General features: G+C 54.6%; 1 protein-coding gene across 5 annotated transcripts in view; it reads left to right on the forward strand.

The window, feature by feature from the left end:
* The window catches only part of PAXIP1 (PAX interacting protein 1), a 38,566-nt gene that overhangs the window by 12,406 nt on the left and 3,876 nt on the right, over positions 1-22,284 (forward strand). For 3 of the 5 annotated variants that reach the window (XR_004975236.1, XM_036356137.1, XM_036356139.1), the window contains 12 exons: positions 1,842-1,955; positions 3,842-4,477; positions 10,272-10,959; positions 11,353-11,447; positions 14,910-15,005; positions 15,734-15,871; positions 16,237-16,358; positions 16,793-16,977; positions 17,799-17,842; positions 19,649-19,719; positions 20,740-20,842; positions 21,666-21,834. Coding sequence is in view for 3 of the 5 variants with exons in the window: in XM_036356137.1 (XP_036212030.1) it covers positions 1,842-1,955; positions 3,842-4,477; positions 10,272-10,959; positions 11,353-11,447; positions 14,910-15,005; positions 15,734-15,871; positions 16,237-16,358; positions 16,793-16,977; positions 17,799-17,842; positions 19,649-19,719; positions 20,740-20,842; positions 21,666-21,834 (2,461 nt within the window). In the remaining 2 variants the exon portion in view is untranslated. Of the gene's footprint in view, positions 1-1,841; positions 1,956-3,841; positions 4,478-10,271; positions 10,960-11,352; positions 11,448-14,909; positions 15,006-15,733; positions 15,872-16,236; positions 16,359-16,792; positions 16,978-17,798; positions 17,843-19,648; positions 19,720-20,739; positions 20,843-21,665; positions 21,941-22,284 lie in introns of all 5 variants that reach the window. The other 2 variants (XR_004975237.1, XM_036356138.1) reach the window with 2 other exon arrangements.

Here is a 22,284-nt window from a genome sequence, read left to right on the forward strand (position 1 = left end):
TCTGAAATGTCACATTGGCTTACAAAATTGAACAGATGCAAAATAATGGTTCTATAAAATTGATGTGTTCTTGTTAGTATTCACAGAGCAGTGTGGAATGTAAAATAATTTCTAGACTTATTTGTAAAATGGATAGAGTAGATGTAGAATATTAGATTTTTGGCAAGCTGAATAATAGCAATTAAAAGGAAAAAATGCAGTTTACCAATACTTTTTAAAAATTAACATGAGACAGTTCAGAATTCTTAATCATAATCCTCAATTTATAATAAACTAGAGGCCCAGTGCATGATATTCGTGCACAGGTGCAAAGGGTCCCTCAGCCCAGCCTGCACCCTCTCCAATCCAGGACCCCTTGGGGGATGTCCGACTGCCTCTCGCAATCTGGGACTGCTTGCTCCTAACCACTCGCCTGCCTGCCTGATTGTCCCTAACCTCTCTGCCTGCCTGCCTGATTTCCCCTAACTGCTCCTCTACCGGCCTGATTGCCCCTAACTGCTCCCCTGCTGGCCTGATCACCCCTAACTGCCTCTGCCTCGCCCCGCACCCGGGACCCAGGATTCCCTCCTCCGGCTGATCGCAGGCACCCGGGACCAGGGCTTCCCTCCCTCTGGCCAGCCGCAGGCACCCAGGACCTGGGCTGGCTTCTCCCGGGCTGGCCGCAGCCACAGGGGAGTGTGGGCGGGAACCTTCGCCCAGGCTGCAGCCACAGACGCTGGCTCCCAGGACCACAGGGTGGGCAGCTTGTCCCTCTCCTGGGCTGCAGGTGCAGGTGCAGCTACTGGCACCTGGGACCACAGGGCAGGTGGCTTGTCCCTCTTCTGGGCCCCAGCCCCAGCTGCTGGTGCCCAGGACTGCGGGGCAGGCGGCTTGTCACTCTCCTGGGCTGCAGCCTGGCTGGTCCCCAAACCTCTCTCCCCAGTGTTGAGTGTCTGAGCTGTGAGGGCATGACAACCATTTGCGTATTAGCTCTTTATTACATAGGATTGTCTAGAAAAGGTTGAAGGGGTCAATGATATTTTAGAATTAACACCAACACCTTTATTTTTCTTAAATGTTTGTCTTTCAGACTCTGAAGTTTTAATTTTTAGAAATTATTTTTGGCAGTAACTGCCCTTAGAGAAGCCCATAGAGCAGCGGGAAAATGTTGTCTGGGCTCAGACAGATGGGGTGTCAGAAGCCAGCGTTTCCGATTATTGGCTGCAGTTTTTGTGACTTTGTTTCCTTACCTGCTTCCCTTGGCCAGGAGGGTGCGGGGCAGGGAGAGGCAGTGCACAGGTCCTGGCGCACAGTAGGCAGGCAGGGAAGGGAGCTGTCTGTTGTCTGCCAGGGCCTGTTCACAGCACCAGCGCGAGCTGGAGCCTGCTTCCCCCTCAGAAGTGTGGCGCCGTCTCTGAGGCTTGTCTTGCTTCTCTTTCTGTGTTGAATAGAATTCACGTTTTCCCGAGTTTGCAGACCACTGTGTTTGTGTCTTTATTTGACCTGTTTCATCGTTAGCTTTTGTGACCGGTTGTGACTGAGCAGCGTCTTGATTGTGATGTTGACGCTGCTCTTGTTGAAATGCTTCGCCAGCGACTCCCTTAGATGGTGGAGTGTGGGCCAGTGTTTTCTTACTCATTTGGTGACAAGGCAGAAAAAGTGCTGTCTGTAAGCTGTGATGTAGGACGGCAGCTTCTTGGCGCTATAAACAAAACCAAAAAGCTTGTTTGGTTTTCGCACTGATCCTCCGGTCATTTCACTTAATGGAGAAATGTGGATAGAGCGGAACTGTTATCTGTCACCGGGTAAACAGACACGCAAAGACCAAATGTGTGACATGAGCCCTGTTTCGGATTCACCAGGTGTCACCTGAAGACAGGAGCGCCCTGTGGGCCTTGCTGACCTTCTACGGGGGCGCCTGCCAGCTGAGCCTCAACAAGAGGTGCACACACCTGGTTGTGCCGGAGCCGAAGGGGGTAAGCGCTTCCTGTACGTGCGCCTTTTCTGTGTCCCCTCAGCGTTTCCGGGAGGCATGTGGTCTTGAGCTTCTTTTCCGTTAATCATTAGATTCCATTCATAAATGCTGATTAGGTTAGTTTATGTTGTTTATGCCCAGCTTTATTCCACAGAGGATGTGAGGTGATTATAAATTTCATTTGGAGCCAGATGTGTCTTCTGCATACAAAGAAATTGTGAGTTATTTCATGGAGAAAATAGGAAAGTGTTTTGAATCTCTGGAGTTTCCTTTCAAGTCCAATAAAACAAGTTCATTTTCATTTGTGAAAATATATACAGGGTGTCCCAAAAAACAGCTGAAAGCTCTCATTGATGTTTCTTTTCAGATTTAACCCATTGGAATTATAATTGGCAGCCAGAGTGTGTGTACATTTTTTGGGGACACCCTGTATTTTTAGTCCTTGTCACAATTTTTAAAATGGCCTTGTCCCAAGCCTAATTACAAACACACATTTAGTGACTTTTCATGTAGAATCTGGAAGATGTGAAGTCACGTTTATCTTGGTAAGCACAGGGCTCTCATCCCTAAACACTGGTTGGGCCCCAGCTCACCCGACATCCGCAGCAGCAGCCTCCCGGGGGACTTGTGGGAATGCAGACTGTGCCCGGCCTGGCCCCTTAACTCAGAGCCTGGTGAGGCTGCCCGTAACCTGCTGAGCCCCCTCCCAGGGAGCCGGGCACACTGACATCCCAGCGCCGCTTTGCTGTGGAACGCACACCTGTCCCTCTGTGCACAGCGGCGTGTGACCGAGAATCAAGTACAGTGTTCATAGCAGACAAGTCACATACCAGCCCTCCCTCCAGTCCGTATGCCTCAGTGTTTCATCTGAGTGCCTGCCGCAGGAGGAGTGGGGGGAGGCGGCAGAGCCCGTGGCATAGGGGGTCCCTGTTACCTCTGCACTGAGCCGCCATTCCTGGTCCTGCCAGTGTCCTGGCGAGAAAAGGAACTGGACACCAGCGAGTTTGGTTGTGTCTTAACCAGCCACACAATCCAAGAAGAAACTTTTTCTGTGAAAATTCAACATATGAATCTTAAAATCTAAGTAAAAACTTGTATTTTGTGTAAAAATTTAAGAGGAAAGTAGCATGCTTTGGTTAAATAGTGGGGGGTTCTTTTTGTATCTATGATTTTTGGCTTAGAATGAATCACTTCACTTTAGTAGCTAGTTTGTCTTTAGAAGCAGGCAGGTGAGATGCTGGTTAACCGACGTCTTCACAGACTGGTCACATTACTCTTGTTTAAATGTCCACTTCCTTCCTCTGTCCTCTGGTCATTATGCACCCTGGCCAGTCGGAGAGCCCTCTGCTGTCCCTGCCCCCACGGGCTCCTCAGCCGGTGCTGGCCTCGGACTGCGGTCCCATGCCCTGCAAGGAGGCTCGCCCTGGGCCCTCCCCTGGTAGACCCCTGACTGAACCTGCCCGTCCGCTCAGCACCGGGGTATGTTGCCTTCTCATGAGGCAGAGATGTGCTCCTCTGGGTCTCCGGTAGTGAGCTCAGGAAGCACTAGAGAGCAGTGAGGAGAGCGCTCCGGTCCCCGGTGTCCTGCAGACACCCCCACAGGCATCGCCTTGTGCCAGTGAAGCTGGATTAGATGGCAGACGTTCGTTTCCTTCATGAGAGTGCTCCGTAGGATTCCTAGCTCTGCTCTTGTATCGAAAACATCCTTTATATTAAACACAGCCTCTGGATGAGACCGTCCTGACCACTGAGACGGGGTTCGCTTGGGGCTCAGCCCCTGCGGGAGAGGAGCGGGGGCTCTCGGTGTGCGGGCCCTCAGTGCCGAGCGGGAACGCAGCGTCGGGCTGTGCTGCGGCTGACCGCTGTCTGTGCTGCTCTCTGTCCTAGGAGAAGTACGAGTGTGCCCTGCGGAGAGCAAGTATCAAAATCGTGACCCCCGACTGGGTCCTGGATTGCATATCCGAGAAAACCAAAAAGGATGAAGCGTTTTATCACCCCCGCCTAATCGTTTATGAAGAGGAGGAGGAGGAGGAGGAAGAGGAAGAGGAGGTCGACAATGAGGAGCACGGCTCCCCGAACGAGGGCAGTACGGATGACAAGTCGAGCCCTGCCAGTTCTCAGGAAGGGTCCCCTTCAGGGGACCAGCAGTTCTCTCCCAAGTCAAACCCTGAGAAAGCTAAGGGGGAGCTGATGTTTGACGATTCCTCAGACTCCTCCCCTGAGAAGCAAGAGAGAAACCTGAACTGGACCCCTGCGGAGGTCCCCCAGGTGGCGGCGGCAAAGCGCAGGCTGCCTGTGGGCAAGGAGCCCGGCCTGATCAACCTGTGTGCCAACGTGCCGCCCGTCCCCGGGGGCATCCTGCCTTCCGACAGCCGTGGGGGCCTGATGGCCTCGGGACCGAACCTCCAGAGTTCTGAGAGGTCAGACATGCTTGCCGCCTGGAACCCCGCCGTGCGGACGCTGAGGAGCATCCCTGGCAGCGCCGACGGTCAGCAGGTGAGCAGGCCGTCCAGCGTGGCCCACGTGAGTCTTTCTTCAAGTCCATTCACTGCTTTTTTTCATCTAGTTTGCTCTCACTGTTATTTTGTATGGGCTTCAGGTGCGCAGCACAGCGGTTAGACTGTGTGTTACCTAGTGACCCCTGTATTCCCAGCCCCCTCCCCCCTCACAGTCATCACACATTGCTGACTGCACTCCCTGGGACTGTCCCCGTGACTGTCCGGCAACCGCCACTCTGTCTTTCTCAGTCCGTCACCTCCCGCCCACCCCACCCCGCCCTCTGCAACCTTCAGTCTGTTCTCTGTGTCTGTGAGTTTGTTTCTCATTTTTTTTGTTTTTTTTTTAAAAACTTACCTTTATTGTTGAAAGTATTACAGAGTCCCCCCCCCCCCCTCGCATTGACCCCTCCATGTTTGTTTTGTTCTTTAGATTCCACATAAGTGAAGTCATACGGTATTTGTCTTTCTCTGTCTGACTTACATAGTCACTCCTTTAAAACAAAAATGTAAATCTGGGATTTTCTAATTGGATCTCAGTCTGTTGCAGTGTCATTTATCATTTTTGCTTTTGCAGAACAATTGGCACACTTGCAGTATGTACTTGTGTGAGAACTTGAGTCTGTTGTGTGTGTGTATGTATTTCAGTGTCAGGCGTGCGTGGAGGCGAAGGCCCCACCCAGCCGACAGGACCAGGCTCGGTGCCCGCTCTCCTGCAGGAAAGGTCTCCTCCTGTTTGGCTGGAGGTTAGCTGGGCCACAAAAGGGGTGAACTCTGCCAGCTGCCCTTCACTTGCTCGCGATGAGCTTCACCTGGATGAGTAACAGCATCCTCCCCTCCACTCCTCAAAGGGCCTTCATCTCTGCTTACAGTTTTGTGATTGGAGCTTGTTGGTACAGACTGGACCTTAAGAGTTTTAGTAGATGTTTTCAGTTTAACACAGAGGTAGTTGGGAGGTATAGCAGGCCTGCTTGCCTTTCTGTGAGCACGGAGACAAATGGTAAACAAGACAGACAAGTCCCCTGCTCTTGTTTTAGGTGAAGACAGACAAACAGCAGACAGCTCTGAGCAGAAGGGCTTCCGGTGGGTCTGGGTGTTGAGACAGTAAGGGGGCCACACTAACAGCTGGGGTGCAGGCTGCTATGGGTGTGGTGGTCAGGGGGGCCTCAGGAGGAGGTGCCGTAAGCAGGGCTTCAGCCCCGGAAGCCGGGGAGAGTGTTCCCGCCAAGGATCCACACCTGTGAGGATGGAGGGACCATGAATTCACTGGCTGTAAGGGAAGGAAGTCAGGAAAACCGGAACTTAGGGACGTGAGCGAGCGAGTGGGTCTGGGTGGCCCACGCGAGGAGTGTGCTGTCTCTACGGAGGCCTGGGTTGGTTCGGCTGCCAGATGCACACTTCCTGTTAGAAACCACAGGGCCGCAGCCATGACAGCGGTGGTGCGCTTGAAGTCTGTATTGGTTAGGCACGCAGTGAGAGATGTCCCTCCCTCCCTCCCTCCCTCCCTGGGTAAAGGATAGTGTGATTCTCGGGGTGCTGGGAGGCGGGCTCCGGAGTTCCTGGGAGCGAGGCAAGGTGGGGCCACAGGGGTTTGAGGAGGGTCGCGGGTCTGGAGCTGTGGATAGACACTCCGGGCCCGCAATCCTGCCCTGGTTAGGGCCCTGCTGGCAGGTGGCCATGGTGACCGTGCTCAGGGTAAATAAAGCAGGTGCCCACCTTGAACCGGGCCAGGCAGGGGGGCGAGCAGGTTTGTTCAGAGCTCGCCTGTTCCACTAGCAATTTTGTTTTATTTATTTATTTATTTATTTTTCCAGGAAAGCATTTATTCTAGAAAGTTTGGGGGAGAATCAATGTTCTTGCCTTTTTTAGTTGCTAGAACCCATTTGCACTCTTTGGCTCATCGTACCTTCCTTAAATCACTCCAATCTTGCTTCCATTATCATCTACTCTCCACTAGCAATTTTGGAGGTATGGTGACTTGGCTGGCAGGTCACATTCTGCCTGACACATTTAGTTTGGTCCAAATAATTTTTAAAAATGTTATTTATTTGCCTAAGTCATGAGTTTCTCCCTGAAGAGGGGCTTTCGGGGCCTGTCCGGACAGCGGTGGGATGGAGCTGCGTGGTGCTTGCATCTGGCTGCTGACATCCTCCTGGCTGAGCAGCTGCTGCCCTTTCGGACCCAGGGCTCCTGCGGTGCGGTTCCCATGCTCCGTCTGTCCCCGCCCGCTGTTCCATCCCACCATCCCACCCCACTGTGTGCACCTGCCTGGGCCCTGGGCGCTGGAGGGTGACTGGAGTGAGCGGCTAAGGGGATGGGAGTAGGGCCCGCTGTCCCGATGGCGCTGAGCTGGGAGTGAAGGGCTTGGGGCATTGGGAAGGCCCCTGAGCGGGCTGGGCACAGGGACTTGGGGAGAGCAGAGTGGTGGCCAGAGGCAGCCTGGAGGTGGGGGACGAGGTGAACCTGAGGGATGTGGGGGGAGGCTGGGAGCTGGGCTGGGCTGGGCTGGGCTGGGCTGGGCTGGGCTGGAGAGGCAGGATGTGCCTGAGGGGTGTCCCCAGGGGAGAGCTGCAGTGCCCCTAGCGCTGAGGAAGGGCCACTTTCTCCCTTCAGGACAGGGATTCGGAGGGGAAGTAGTCTGTGAAGTCGGGCAGAAACGTGTTCTCACAGGCGGTGGGTCCCACGTTCCCTACATTTATATTTGGACGTAGAGATAAGTGGTGTCATTTTAATGAAGTGACTCAGCAACGACTTTGGGCACATCTCTGCAGGTAGGATGTTAAGGGACGACTCGCTGGCTGGATGCCTTCCCTAAGGGGACACCAGAAAGGCCGTCCAGGCTGTGCGAGGATTGATCACCGACGCCGGTGGCAGAGAATCTGAGTTTCTCAGCAATGTAGGAATATTAGGTCATTTTGCTGCTGGATGTGAAGAAAATGAATTTCTGACATGTTTGAGATACAAGACATATTTAATATAAAATTGGATCAGGGAGTTGAGGAAACATGGCTAACCATCAAAATCCTGTTTAAAATTGCACATTTTTAATGGTTAGGAGCCATGTGGCATGTAGCATAATGCCTTCTATATTAAGTGATTTAAATAAAGACTGGCAGTTACGTCCGGAAAATTCTTGACATTATTAAAATTGTTGGCAATGTGGCAGGTTATGATATCAAGCAGTGAAAAGTCTGTCTTTTTCCCTCGATTCCTGGGACTGACGTGTCCACCCGAGTAGGGGATGGAGCTTGTGGGTACAGGGTATTCTCAGTGGTGTCCGGCACCGCTGGCCTCCCGTGCACGGCTCCCCTGCCTTCTGTACCCACTCCCCGTTCTGCTCTCACCGCAGCCTCCTCAGCCCCTCAGATGGTAGCCCTCTTCATGGGGCCAACCCTGCCCGTCCTGGCTGCTCTGGGAAGTCAGAGCTGAGGGGGGACCAGCCTCTGGCTCTGGGCATCCCAGCTAGCCCTCCTAACAAGCTCCATTCGTGAAGGTCCACTTAGGTCTGGGGTTGGGGTGCAGGTGGCAGGGGGCAACCTGTTGTTTCAGTGCTTTCCGATGTGCCTGACAGCGTTTATTTCCTTGTTAGCCATCAGTTACCCAACATGGGTGTTACTTCTGAGGGCGAAAATACATGCACCAAATACAACACCTCAAAGGTACCAAAGGCTGTAGAACGACAAACTCCCAGATGTGGCCACTGCCCTGCCCAGTGATGGGGACGCTCCCTGCTGATCTGCAGACACAAGCAGGGGTCCCTCCACGCTGCACACCTTCCTGTGGCGCTGCTGTGCTGGCCGCGGGCCGAGCTCAGGGTCAGGCCCTGCCCCTGCTGAGTGCCGGTGACACCTGTGCGCACGGAGAAGATGGCAGTCCTGCTTCTACATCCTTTCGCTGTTTTCTGTTGAGAGTTCAGCAGGGGCTTTTTTTTTTTTTAATTAAATATTTTAAAATTGATTTCAGAGAGAAAGGAAGATGGATAGACACATCATTGATGAAAGAGAGTCATTGATCGGCTGCCTTCTGCACGCCCCCTACTGGGGATAGAGCCCACCACCCGGGCCTGTGCCCTGACTGGGAATTGAACCATGACCTCCTGGTTCATAGGTCAACATTCAACCACTGAGCCACACCAGCCGGGCAAGCAGGGATGTGTTTGAAGCACCAAGAGAATCTCCTTCTGGGGGTGTCTTACCTGTGAGATGATTTCCAAATACAGGCCCCCAGCTCTGGAGTTGGACTTATTTCTGGTTGAAACGCAATCGTTTCATCACTAAATCCAGAGCTGTCACCCTTGCAAGTTATAGAACTTGACGTTTGGAGTCCGTGAAGTGGGCAATACGTGCTGAAACATAGTTGTCATTTTCGTGGCGCTCTGGTTACTGGTTCCCGTTGACCACAGAAGCTGAGCACATTGGGACAGTCCATGCGTGATGTGTTTCTTTTGTTCTGTTCAGCACGGGGAGGACACCAGTCACCTGCTCGCCACTGGCTGGGGGCCGCTCCTACCTGCGCCCCCTCTCCCCGTCCCGGTGTATCCAGAGCCCTCAGCTGTCATAGTACTAGGCAGCGTGAATCTGAGAGGTGTCCTGGCCTGGGGGGGGGGGGGGGGAGGTTCCCTCTGGTCAGGAGCATTCGGCCATCTAAAGGTCCAGGGCGTTGGGGGAAGGCTGACCATTTAAACAAGCTGCCGGTGTTTCTCTGTCCCTCAGAGCAGTGACCACAGATGAGAGGCTGGCATCCTGATGGCGGGCTGCGTTCTGGGGAGGCTCGTCCGGTGCTCTCACGGGGAGGTGGTGGTCACGTCCGACTCTCACGGGACCCCTTCTTTGTCGGCAGCTGTGGGAAGGAGGTGTGGGGGAGGCTGAGTCTGGCTGGGGTGCCTGAGCCTTGCTCAGTTAGGGAAGGTCGGGGCAGCCTGGCCAGCGGCCCAAGAAGAGCACCACTTCCCCTCTGCCTTGTGTTTGCTGCCCTCAGGCTGGGCTCTGTAAACATATCTGCCAGGTGGGGCTTAGGTTTGTCAGCTTCAGTTCTGTAGCTTATTCGTTTACCTGCTGGGTTTTAGCTCTGGGTGACTTCACATACCGTATTTTCCCGTGCATAAGATGCTATTTTTTTTCTGAAATCGTTAGACTGAAAATCAAGGGGCATCTTATACACGGAAGTGAGCTGAGGAGGGAGCCGTGAGGGTGCACAGCTGCCCATACCTTGTCAAACAGGCCTCCTCCAATCATGAGCCTTATTGTTACTGATGTCAGCTGATGCTGTAATTGGAGGTGGAGAGTGCAACAGGGACCTGAGCGTTTTGAGCCCATAAAGATGTCAGAAATAAAAAGGTAAATACCGGTAAGCGACCGTCTTACTCTGCAGAATTCAAACTGAATGTAGTCAGCTGTGCAAAGAGCATGGCCATAGAGCTGCAGAGATACAGTTTGGACCTCCTCCCATGAGTGTATGATCAGACCGTGGAGAAAACAGGAAAAACAACCCCTTAAGATGCCAAAAAGGAAGAAGGCCTTAAGAGGAAAACCAGCAAAATGTTTAAAATATTGATTTCTTAATTATGGGTTGGAAAAGTGGGGGGCATCTTATACATGGGTGCGTCTTGTACACGGAAAAATACGGTACTTTATTGACATTGGTGATGTTTTTTAAATAAATACAAAGGGAAAGGCCGTATTCTTGAAACTTCCACTGGTTTGCAGCTTGTTGCCAGTTAGGTGAATATTAAAGGGCCGTGTAAATAAATACACTGTCATTCTTAGTTGATATTAATACGTTTCAGGAACAGTGGGTGACTTTGCCTTTTTCTTGTTTTCTAGATCTTGCAGTCCCTTTCAGCACCTACAAAACATATTGAGCAGCAGGTGAATCACAGCCAACAGAGCCACGCGAACACCAATGCAGTGCTCTTCAGCCAAGTGAAAGTGCCTCCAGAACCACAGCTGTCCCAGCAGCCGCCGCAGCACCCCGTCCTGCACCTGCCACCCCAGCAGATCATGCAGCTTCAGCAGCCACCGCAGATTCCACAGCAGCCGCCACACTCGTTCCCGCAGCCCCAGCCAGTCCCTCCGCACCCGTTCCCACAGCCGCAGCCTCACCGCCCGCAGCAGCTCCAGCCCCTGCAGCAGCAGCATGCCCTGCAGCACCAGCTGCACCAGCTGCAGCAGCAACAGCTGGCACAGTTACAGCAGCAGCAGCTGCAGCGCCTGCACCACCAGCAGCAGATGCAGACGCACGCAGCACAGCACCTGAGTCAGACGCCGCAGGTGCTGCAGCACCAGGCTTCGCAGCACCAGGCTCCGCCCCTGCAGCCTCAGCAGCCACACCTGCCCCAGCAGCCACACCTGCCCCAGCAGCCTCACCTGCCCCAGCAGCCTCACCTGCCCCAGCAGCCTCACCTGCCCCAGCAGCCTCACCTGCCCCAGCAGCCTCACCTGCCCCAGCAGCCTCACCTGCCCCAGCAGCAGCCTCAGCAGCCGCTCTTCGGACACGACCCAGCAGTGGAGAGTTAGTAATGTCGATGTGTTTGTTTCTTTCTCCTGAAAGTCTTGCACTTGCATAAATGCTTGGAGAGTGCTTGAGGGTGGGTAAGGGTTCACATCAAAACAATGCTTACGGAAGGGCTGTGCATCGGCCCTGACAAAAGATAGAGCTGGTGGTGGAGCAGGCACACTGTCTCTGTAGTCGGGACGTCAGACACGCACGTGAACTTTGGTGTCCTTAGAGCTCCAGGCTGCCACCGGGACTGCCTCAGAGCATTCAGTGCCCGGGTAAACCGTCCAGGTCATCGTGACGCACTTCATAATTTCAAGTGGAACTCAGCAAGACGGGCTTCTTACGTTTCTGTGCACACGTATTCATGGGCTTTAATTGTGTTTTTCCCGTACGATTCTATTCTAGTTCCAGAAGAAGGCTTCTTGCTGGGGTGTGTGTTTGCCATTGCGGATTACCCAGAGCAGATGTCCGATAAACAGCTGCTGGCCACCTGGAAAAGGGTGAGGCTGTGCCTGGGAGAAGCGAGCTTTGCACCGGACGGTGCTCCCTCCCCAGCGGCCTTCCTCTGGCCGCCCTGAGCTCCTGCTGTGCTCCGAGTGTGTCTTCGGCTTTGGCGTTCGCATTCTCGGCCTGGGCAGGTCACTTTCCTGGGCTGCAGGTGGCTTAGCTATCGGGGGTTGCTGCTTCTCATTCCAGGGTGCTCTCCACTTTGGGCTCCTGAGGGGCCTGGCTTGTCCCTGTAACTGGGGGTGTGGGACGAGGATCAGGTGGTGGTGACATGGGATCGGGCTTGTCAGCCTCTCTACCTCGACCACTTCCATCTGCAGAGGCTCTAGAGCAGTGGTTCTCCACCGTGGCTGCACATCAGCGTCACCTGGGAATCTTTTTAAAATCCTGATTTCTGTGCCTCAACCTCCGGAAATTCTGTTTCTTTGTGACTAATGTTGTGGCCCCACCCCATAACAAAGAAACAGAATGTCCGGAGGATGAGGCCAGAAATCAGGATGTTAAAAAGATTCCCAGGTGATTCTCATGTGCAGCCAAGGTTGAGAACCACTGCTCTAGAGAATCGCGACTCCGGACGAGGTGAGCGCTGCGCTGCGGGCTGCAGCCCGTTTATCGTGTTGCAGGTGTTAGAGCGCATTGGTCATTGTCAGTGTGACGTGGGTGCTTTGCGGGGGAAACTGTTCTCTGTCCTGTGCGTTACTAAGCTGTGGGCTGCAGCCCATCTATTGTGTGGCACTGTGGCCTTTGAAGGATAGAAAGTGACTGTGTTTTGCAATGCCACAGATCAGAACTGAGCTGGGAACTTGTTGAAAGATGAGTTGAAGTGGCTCCAGAAACATGTTGCATTTGCTCCCCGTGAGCATTGGTGGTGCTTAGGCCCTGAGTGTCCCGGGCACGTGGCAGGACCCAGGGGTACTGATGAATAGCCAGACCGAGGAAACTAAAGCAGTTGGAGAGAGAGCCACATTGACAGACCGCAAGGAGGTGCAGGGAGAGCCATGGGGTGGGGAACGGGGGGGGGGGGGGGTGGCTGCAGCACAGGCAGGCATACAGCTGCAGAACGGGAGGGACGGGCCATAGGAAAGTGCACAGTCCTCAGGGTGGGGCGTCCAAGAGGAAAGGTGGGGGGTTAGCGGGGAGGCGGCTGCAAAGGCCAGGGCACATCTTCCTTATCCACGTGCCATGACACAAGTTTTAAGGTTCCAAGATCATCCAAGAGGCCCACTGTTTAATAAGAGCAGTTTGGGAAAAGGAAGTGAGGGCAAGAGCATTGTTAAAAATACAGCTCCCAGCTGGAGAGCGTGTCCAGACGAAGGGGAGGGAATGCCGGGGAGCATTTGGGAGGTGAGAAGCAGAGAGCGCTTTGACAGACAGAGTCGGGGGAGTTGGAGGGCGCTGCCAGGAGACGGGGCGATTTCCAGCCGGAGCAGTGCAGAGCCAGCCGGTCGAAGGGGGATAAGGTGTTCTCAGACTTCACAGTCAAGCAGCATACCTCCCACGTGCTTGTTTTGGGAAGACGGGCAGCCGGCAATGGGGCCTGACCGGGCGGGAAGGGGATCCCAAGTAGATTAGATGGACAAGGACGCGGGACAGGACGGCGATCCAGGAACACAGCACAAATAAGAACGGTGCCAGGAGATGACACGGCCTCAGGTCGCCGCGCTGCTCCCGGCTGTCACCTGGGGCGGCAGGTGGAGCCCAATGTCCTAGCTTCATCATGAGTCCCACGGGTCAGTTCCACGCTGACTGCGGGAACCAGGTCCAGGTGGGAAAGAGCGTGTGGGGACACATTTAAAACCATCCCTCACCTTTGTTTGAGGAGTTGGGCATGAAAGGAAACTAAGATAGGCAAGTGGGTGAGCAGGGAGGCGGCAGCTGCTGCAGGCGGGGAGCCAACACCACAGAGGGACTCTCGGTTCTGGACTCGGAGGCTGGGGGGAGGGGGTGGGGGGGAAGGGAGTGAGGGGGGAGGAGATGGGGGCAGGAGGCGGCCTCCGTGGTCGGTAGGGGGGTGACGTCTTCTGACACGAAGACAGTACAAACCCTATTAGAGCACATTGGTCATTATCAGTGTGACGTGGGTGCTGTGCATGTGCCTTATTAAACTGCGTGAATTAATATAGTAAAATAACTAAATTTCAGAAATAGGAAGTGAAGCAGAGTGTTCTGTGGGGCAGCCCTCTTAGCTGCAGCAGCTCTTTGAGTGTTGACAAAAGCTAAGGGCCTTGTAACCACCACAGCCAGGGTACAGAGCAGTTCCCTCGTCCCAAAAGCTGAATCTGTTTTTAAAAATAAATTTTGGTGCCCGGCTGGTGTGGCTCAGTGATTGAGCTTCGGCCCATGGACCAAGAGGTCCTGGGTTTGATTCCCGGTCAGGGCACATGCCCGGGTTGCAGGCTTGATCCCCAGGAGGGGTCGTGCAGCAGGCAGCTGATGATGTGCCTCTCTCAGCAATGTTTTTATCCCTCCCTCTCCCTTTCTATCAAAAAATCAATCTAAAAAATATTAAATAAAGAAATAGATTTGGTATTCGCTAACTTCTTTCTGATTCCGTCCCTATTCCCCCTTTAGAATAATGGTTCTTACTGGTGACTCTGCGCCCCAGGGGACACTTGGCAGTGTCTACAAACATTTTTTGTTTTGTTAATCCTCACTTGAAGATTTTTTTTAATTGATTTTAGAGAGAGTGGAAGGGGGGGAGAGAAACATCGATGTGAGAGAGACATGTCGATTGGTGGCCTCCCACACATGCCCCAACCAGGAATCAAACTTGCAACCCAACCAGGTACATGCCCTTGACCGGGAATTGGACCTGCGACCCTTTGGTCTGAGGGTTGGTGTTCTAACCATGGAGCGTGCTGACCAGGGCTCTGTAGACATTTTTAGCTGTCACAACTGGGAGAATACTGCTGGTTCCCCATGGGTAGAGGTCGGGGTGCCACCAACCCCTACCATGCACAGGGCAGCCCCATGACAGAATGAGCTTGTCCAAGTGTCTGTCGGGAACATCAGATCAAGAGACATTCCTTCTTCTCCTTCCCTCAGGGAAGTCCGAGTGACTGAGTGTGGAGTCCGTTTTCCGTCATCGGCTCAGTGGAGAGGTCCATGAATATAACTGACACGGACCTCTATGCTTTGGGGCGATAAGCTGTAATATATGGTGATTCTTTGAAGAGCTGTGTGGTTTGAGTTACAACAGCGGTTCTCAACCTGTGGGTCGTGACCCCTTTGGCGGTCGAACGACCCTTTCACGGGGGTCACCTAAGACCATCCTGCATGTCAGATATTTACATTATGGTTCATAACAGTAGCAACATTACAGTTATGAAGTAGCCACAAAAATAATTTTATGGTTGGGTCACAACATGAACTGTATTTAAAGGCCAGAAGGTTGAGAACCGCTGAGGTACAACTCCCTGTTCTGCACGTGACGCTGACTGTGCCTGGTCTCGCAGATCATCCAGGCGCACGGCGGCGCAGTGGACCCCGCGCTCTCCGGCCGCTGCACACACCTGCTCTGTGAGAGCCAGGTCAGCGGGATGTTCGCACAGGTGAGCCCGCAGCCCCTGGCCGGCAACGACTGCTTGGGGAGGACTTACCTCCCTCTAAGGATGACTCTCATGCCCTGGCACTAGGAGAGAGCAAGGAGGCTCAGGGCGGTAAGGGTGGGCGGGCCGCCTTCCACTCAAGCTCTGGTGCTGTGAGTACGTGGTGGGTACGTGGTGGGTGGCACCAGGATGCCCTCCTGAGGGACTGTCCCCAGGGCCTGGCTGTACATGCCTCCCAGAGCTTCCCTCTCTTTCCTGAAAGAGGCCCTTGTTTGTACCAGACCCACATTACTGCGTCAGTGATAATGACCTCCGGCAGCCGTTCTGAAAAGTAGAGCGATGTCCCGATCACGCCCCCCGCCCCTCACACACACACGTCGAAATGCGTGGGCACTTTGCCTGGGGTTCTTGTTAGGCGCAGTCCTATTTTTCGTAAGCTGTATGTGGGGCCCTCTGTGTGCTTGTGGGGAATTTAATTTTCATGATCATAAATGTTCCTCGTTCTATGAGGTTAGCCCCCAGGTGTGATAAGACTCGTAGCTTTCACCTCCACGGCAGGTGCTCACTCATGCTTGTTGTCATCCTTTCGAGTGGCATTAAATCAGTTCTTTTCGTGAATTGAGAGTTAAACACCATGGAACTCTGTGATTTCCAGTGTGGGCTGTAGCTTGGCCCCCTCAGTCAGTGTAGCCCTGCAGGGACAGCCCGCTGACCCCCTGTTGCCCTCGCAGGCCCTCAGGGAGCGGAAGCGGTGCGTCACGGCGCACTGGCTCAACACCGTGCTCAAGAGGAAGAAGATGCTGCCCCCGCGCCGCGCCCTGCACTTCCCCGTGGCCTTCCCCCCCGGGGGCAGGCCCTGCTCCCAGCACGTAAGCCGCGTCTGTCTTTGGGCCTTGGGGTCGGGCTCGGGCCCGGTCAGTGTCTTCCACACGTAGGGGATGTTTGCCTGATTCTGCACAATCTTTGACACTGATTACAATTCCGAAATAAACCCCGTGTCTTGCACAAGAAGAGACCGCTATTGGGCAGGACTTGATCAAAAGTTGTACGTTCTCCACCCAAATCATCAGAACGAGTCAGTAAGGGGTGCAAAGAACTGACTGATAGTCACATGCCCTGGTATCTCCCATAATTCCAAAGAAAGAGTGGAAACATACGTCCACATAAAACAACAAACGTGGAAAAAGAGTTCTTGTGTTAAATCGTATTTTACCGTATTTGCTTCTTCCCTTAGATTATTTCTGTGACCGGATTTGTTGACGGTGACAGAGATGACCTGAAGTTAATGGCCTACCTGGCAGGGGCCAAGTACACGGGCTACCTGTGCCGCAGCAACACGGTCCTCATCTGTAAAGAGTAAGCGTGCCTGGGAGCCCCGGTGCCCCTTGGACGCACCGGGCGCGGGCTGTCTGTGCGGCTGTGTGCTCCTCAGTGATGCCGGTTTGGGGAACATGAGTGTGGAGGTCAGAGTGTGGTGGAAGAGGACAGGGACACTCAGGATCGCGTGTGCAGGCGCAGCCAGAGCACCTGAAGGAGGGTGGGCGGGTCAGTGAGCTGCGAGCTGCTTAGTTGGTCACAGGCACGCGGAGACGGACAGTGGGTGATGTCCCGTGGCCCAGGGCAAGCTGAGGGACATGACACCTGTTGGCCAGCAGGGCTCCCTCAGCTTTGCTGAGATGTCCCTGTCCTTCCTGACAAACCAGGTATTTTTACCGGCTTTCGTTGAAAATAGTCATTTGCACAGTAGACAACTTTAACATTTAATCAGTGTGTTCTCTCCACCAAAAAAGGCCAACTGGTTTAAAGTACGAGAAAGCCAAAGAGTGGAGGATCCCCTGCGTGAACGCGCAGTGGCTCGGGGACATTCTGCTGGGGAACTTCGAGGCTCTGCGGCAGGTCCAGTGCAGCCGCTACACGGCGTTCAATCTGCCCGACCCCTTCGCCCCCAGCCCGCACCTCGTGGTCAACCTGCTGGGTGAGTGGCTCCCACTGAGGGAGAGCGGCCTGTGTGCCGCCCGTCCTGGCCCCTCCTCCGCCGCCAGTCCTGCTCCCGTCTCCTCTGCACTTCCACCTTCTCCCTGAGGCCGCTCGAGATGGGAGGACATGTGGGAGCCTGGCTGGTCTGTCTCAGGCGGGTAGCGTGGCCCTGAGAGGCTCCAGTCCTGGCACGTGCCCTGTGTCATGTGTAGAGCCCACGGCTGCTGTGTTGTCGCCCGGGGTTGACTTGGTTGCATCAGGTCGGGATGCACGCTGGCTGCTCCTCAGCCCCTGGTGGGGACCCACTGCAGGAGTCACGCCCCAGTGTTACTGCGTCACTGAACTGAACCCAGAAACGGGCACTCTGCCCGGGCACTGGCTCGCGAAGAGGCGGTGGCGTGCCGTGTTCACACCTTCACGGCACAGTCCTCCAGCCACGTCTGCCTCCCGTGACTTCCTCTGTGAGGACTGCGGCCCTTCCTGCCGGTGCCCGAGTGCAGCACCGTCCGGGAACCCCTGGTCACAGGCGGTCTAGTAGAGGCCAGCCTGGTCCCAGAGGGACTGGCGCCCGCTCTGACAGCTGTGCCGAGGCCTCATGGCCTCGTGCTGGACACGCACAGCGGGCTGGACGGCGAGTGCTATCCCGGAGCACCCGCCCCTCGTCCCCGCAGGAAAGCCTTTCTGACTCGCAGTCCTTCCACTCGTCCTCCGCGTCCGCCGTGTCCCTGGGGGCCTGGGATCGCCACCCCAGGAACCCTCTTCCAGAGGCTCTGCTGTTTGAACGGCATCTGGTGGTAAAAGAACCTGTTTCTTCTCTAGATGCGTGGAGAGTCCCGCTGAAGGTGTCGGCCGAGCTGTTGACGGTAGGTCACGTGGGGCCTCCCTGGCTGCCGCAGCGCCACGAGGTGCAGGAGGGTTTTGCCTTTGCAGATTGCACTCTCGGCAGCTTGTCTGACAACCAGTGAAGGCTGTTGTCGCCTGTCAGGAACGTGTAGTGTCCCTGGTTCTGCTTTCTCGTTGACGGTGGCACCGTCAGTCACCCTGTGCTGCAGTGAGCGCCTCAGTGGCACCAGGGACGGGAGGAGACGGTGTGGGGCGGGGTGGCAGCCAGAGCCTCGGCCCAGCCTCGTGGCCACAGGGCCGCCGGTCGGTGTTCTCGTGTCCAGGCAGGCCGTCCGGGGGTTGAGGTCTCTGATGCGCTGCTTCAGGGTGGGCAGCCCTGCCTGTGGGCCCTGTCCTCACTGGGAAGGCAGGGCCGGGGTGGGCATTGGCTTTCGCAGAGTTCCCCACGTGACCATTATAATCACTCCACGCCGCTTCTCTGCGGGGCAGCGGGAGTCACTCTTCATGCCTGAGGTGGGTGGTAGTCTTGCTGTTGTTGGTAGAAGTGTGATTGAAAGGTTGAGGCTTATAGATATGTTAGCATGTGCATTCCCTATGTCATCCTCACGGATGTTGTGTCCTGTCTGATTCCTACCGTGACCCTGTCAGTGCAGAGGTGAGCGTTTGTGCCACGTCACCCACTAACTGAAGACAGTGCTCTTGCCAGAACTCGCGGTGCCACCCGGGCCTGCTTGCGGATGTCGATGCTACAACGTGATCTGAGGGAGCCTGTGGGCTGCTGGCTGCTCCCTCCTGCTGTGACCACCTGCTAGTCATGTGACTTTCATAACACTGACCAGCTCTGATGTGCAGCAAAAGCAGACGTTCTCCGGGTTCTGGCGGTTGAAAGAAATGTTACAGAGGCTTTTATGATGAACACGGTCCCCACAGTTCCCACCCAAACCTCTTGGCATAGGCTCTGGGATGGCGTCGGGCCTATGTTAGTGTTAGGGCTACGCACCGGGAAGGCCGCTGTGCCGTGGTTGGTCCCTATTCTGTTTCTGTCCTTGCCACCGGCAAGTGGAGTTTGGAGATTAAATTTGACCTTGGGGAGTAGAGAGTTGAGGGTCGTTGTCTTCTAAGGAGTCGAGCCTTCCTGCAGGTTCCGCATCTGGAACAGCTGGGAGGTTCCAGGTCTTGCCAGAAGCTCTGCGTGTATTCGGTGGTTCAGATCCTTTAACTGGGAAGTGCAGCGTGTGGTTAGTGAGGGTGATCCTCAAGGTTGAGGGCAGAGGTCGGCACCCCGTGTGGGAAGTGCAGCTGTGGTTAGTGAGGTGATGTTCAGAGTGTCTTCTTAAAAGAAGCCCTGCATTGAAGACATGCAGAAGGGGTGATGGGACAGTGGCTGTGTTAGAGGCCATGTACGGGACACGGCTGGGACCAGGGCCTCCTTCCCTTGTTGGCTCTGCTCCTGTGACTGTCCTGCAAGCTCTGTGAGCCCTCAGGGGCATCTCTGGTTCTGGATACTGCGTTTTTAAAAATGAGGTGTAATTGCATTGAGTGCTTTCCAATCCCCAGTGGGCTGCAGGATGAAATACTTACAATGAAAATGGGAGCATTCTGAGATGGGATAGAAGGTGGCAGGGCTTAGGTTCTTGGAGTCTCCTGATGCTGCGGGCCCAGGGCAACGCATCTGTGCTGCCCTCCAGGCCTCCTGTGGGGAGGTGGGGCGTGCCCTGCAGAGACCCGGGGGGGGGGGGGGGGGCTGCACCTGAAGGACCCAGAGCTCTTGGAAGCCACTGCATTACTTGGGAAGTTGATCGAAATAAATCATACTTTAATTCCAGGTTGTAAGACCACCCCCCAAACTGAAGCAGAACGAAGTAACGAACGTTCAGCCTTCTTCCAAGAGAGCCAGGTATGCTCACACCTCCCTCTGGGCCATGACAAGGACGGTCACACCGCGCTCTGGGGGCTTGACAGGGCTGCTCCGAACTGGTGGCAGTTGGGGATGTTCCTGACGTTTTCAGTGTGAATAGGTCATGATTCACAGCTTGATTGTGATGTTTCTCACTTTGTTGCTGGAGGAAAAGGTGAATAGGCTGTTGTTTTCTTTCTTATGAAAAACACACACCAAAAAACCAGTTGAATCTTGTTCTTCAAAAGTAGCACCTTACCAGCACCGCCAGGATACGGTGGCACCCCAGCCTCTCGGGGAGTGGGGAGCGGGGTAGGGGGGGCGGTTGTGGTGGGTGGGCGGCAGGGTGAGCACACTCGGTGACTGGGAGGCCAGTGCCCGGCAGTGGTGCCGTCCGCTGGCCCGTTGAGGCAGCATGTTGCCATCCGTGATTCTAGAAAACTCTCCTCCCAGACTGCACCTGGGCATGGTTTACTTCCTGGAGGTCTGTTGCCGTCACCAGTTCCTTTTCTTTTCCCTGCTCCTCAGCGTTCCCTCCTTCCTGCAAATAAACTTAAGCTTTTTGTTACCTAGACTGCCTCTGTTAAATATGAGCAAAAATAGTCCTTGGAAAATTTAAGGAAATTAAAAGGCTGAGGTTCAATTTAAAGGGGGTCCTCTGGTTGGGGCAGGCTGGAGCGGCAGGGACACCTCGCTGGCTCTTTGGGGAGGTGGGCGGGACCAGTGATGGGATCAGCTTGAATGCGCACTTGCTCTTTAAGGCCAATTTAAACCCATTTTCAGTTGGGAGGGAGAGCCGTGAGGCAGAGGGGCCTTGAGCCTGAGCCGTGGGGGCCTGCGTGCTGGGCGTCTGGGCAGGTGAGCCCCGCGGCAGGAAAGGACCATCCCTCATGCGTTTTCTTTGAGGAAAAGCACACTCACGGCTGGTCGTGCTCGTTAAAGCCATGCAAGTCCCTTGTCTTCAAAGAACTTTTTAAAAGTAAACAATACACCCTTCATTCTGCTCTGTTTGTTTTGTAGAATTGAAGACATACCGCCTCCCACTAAAAAGTTAGCCCCTGAACTGGCGCCTTCCGTGCTGTTCACGGGGTTTGAGCCTGTGCAGGTGCAGCAGTACGTCAAGGTGAGCCACCTGATCGCAGGGCTGCACGGGGTCCTTCCTGTCCGCCGAGGACACTCGCCTCCTCTCTGCGGGGAGGCGGGTTCAGGTGACCGACCACAGCCACTCATACGGCCATGCTGCCGAGGGTCACCGGCCACCGGGCGAGGGACGTCCTCCCCTCCGGGCCTCTGCGCAGGACCTCCATCTGCTCACAGCAGCTCCTGGCTGGAGGCCACGCGGGGCTGAGTGTGTGCGTTTTCACAAAAATTTCAAATAAACTTCTTGAAATAGCCAAGGGCACTGGCTCTCCTGGTTTGTGGGGGGCTGGCGAGAGCCTAAGGGGGCCTGTGTCGTGATGTGTTCAGACATTTCACTTGTGATTTTTTTAAGGAAAAGAAGCAATTATAAATGCTACTGTTATAAACTTAGTATAATTTCATTTTTTTACCTTAGTCCAGTTATTGAGACCATTTTTTATATGTTTGTGTCTTGTCAGTTTTCATGCTATCATTTTTAAAGTAGAGATGGTAGCTTACCTGTGCCTCCTGGCCACGCGGTTCAGCGCAGGCAGTCTGGACGCTCACTGTGAGGAGAGCCTCCTTGCCCACAGGGCCATGTGGTTGGGTCCTAGTGTGTGTGCAACCGACCACAGAAATACCCTGGGGCTCCACCTTTCACTCCCACAGGCTGGGGGGCCGTCCTCTCCCGCAGCCTGGGGGCTGCTGGCTGCTGTGTGTCTGTGGCTGAGAGCTGTACCCTCGGTCTCGTCCTGGACGTGCTGCTCTGGTCCACACGCACACAATGCAGCTCCTGCTCTCACTCCTGTCTCTGCCTCTGCCTTCAGAAGCTCTACATTCTCGGGGGCGACATTGCCGAGTCTGCGCACAAGTGCACGCACCTGATCGCCAGCAAGGTGACGCGCACGGTCAAGTTCCTGACGGCCGTGTCCGTGGTGAGGCACATCGTGACTCCCGAGTGGCTGGACGAGAGCCTGAAGTGCCAGAAGTTTATTGGTGAGCAGCGCCAGCACCTCAGCTTTAAAGTTTTTGTCCCAATGAAAGCAGACATCTCCCCTTCTCCTTCAGTGTCAGTGTCTCCATCTCACACACTGACTCCGTGGTGAGCGCTCTCCTGTCTCGGGGGCTCAGCTTCATTTGTGCCTGGAAATGGACGTTTTAGATGCTTCACTCAGTGTGCCTCCGTCACCTGGGCCTCCGACAGGCCACCGGCAGGCTCTGTCCCTTTTCCTTCGTCGGAATTCATCTTTCTAATTCCCCCCCCCCCCCCCCGCTTGGACACTCTGTCTCCTTCCAGCTTGCCTATCTGTGACTCGCTGCTGGGTTGGTTCTGTGTTTCCAGCAGTCCATAAACTGCAGCCTTTCTTTGTGATTCGATGGCTCTTGCCATGAGCAAGCAAACTGGCCAAGAATGGTTGTCACATTTTAAAATCACTGTTTTAAAAT

This window comes from Myotis myotis, unplaced genomic scaffold (genome assembly GCF_014108235.1).
Source record: "Myotis myotis isolate mMyoMyo1 unplaced genomic scaffold, mMyoMyo1.p scaffold_m19_p_25, whole genome shotgun sequence".
Classification (NCBI taxonomy): domain Eukaryota; kingdom Metazoa; phylum Chordata; class Mammalia; order Chiroptera; family Vespertilionidae; genus Myotis; species Myotis myotis.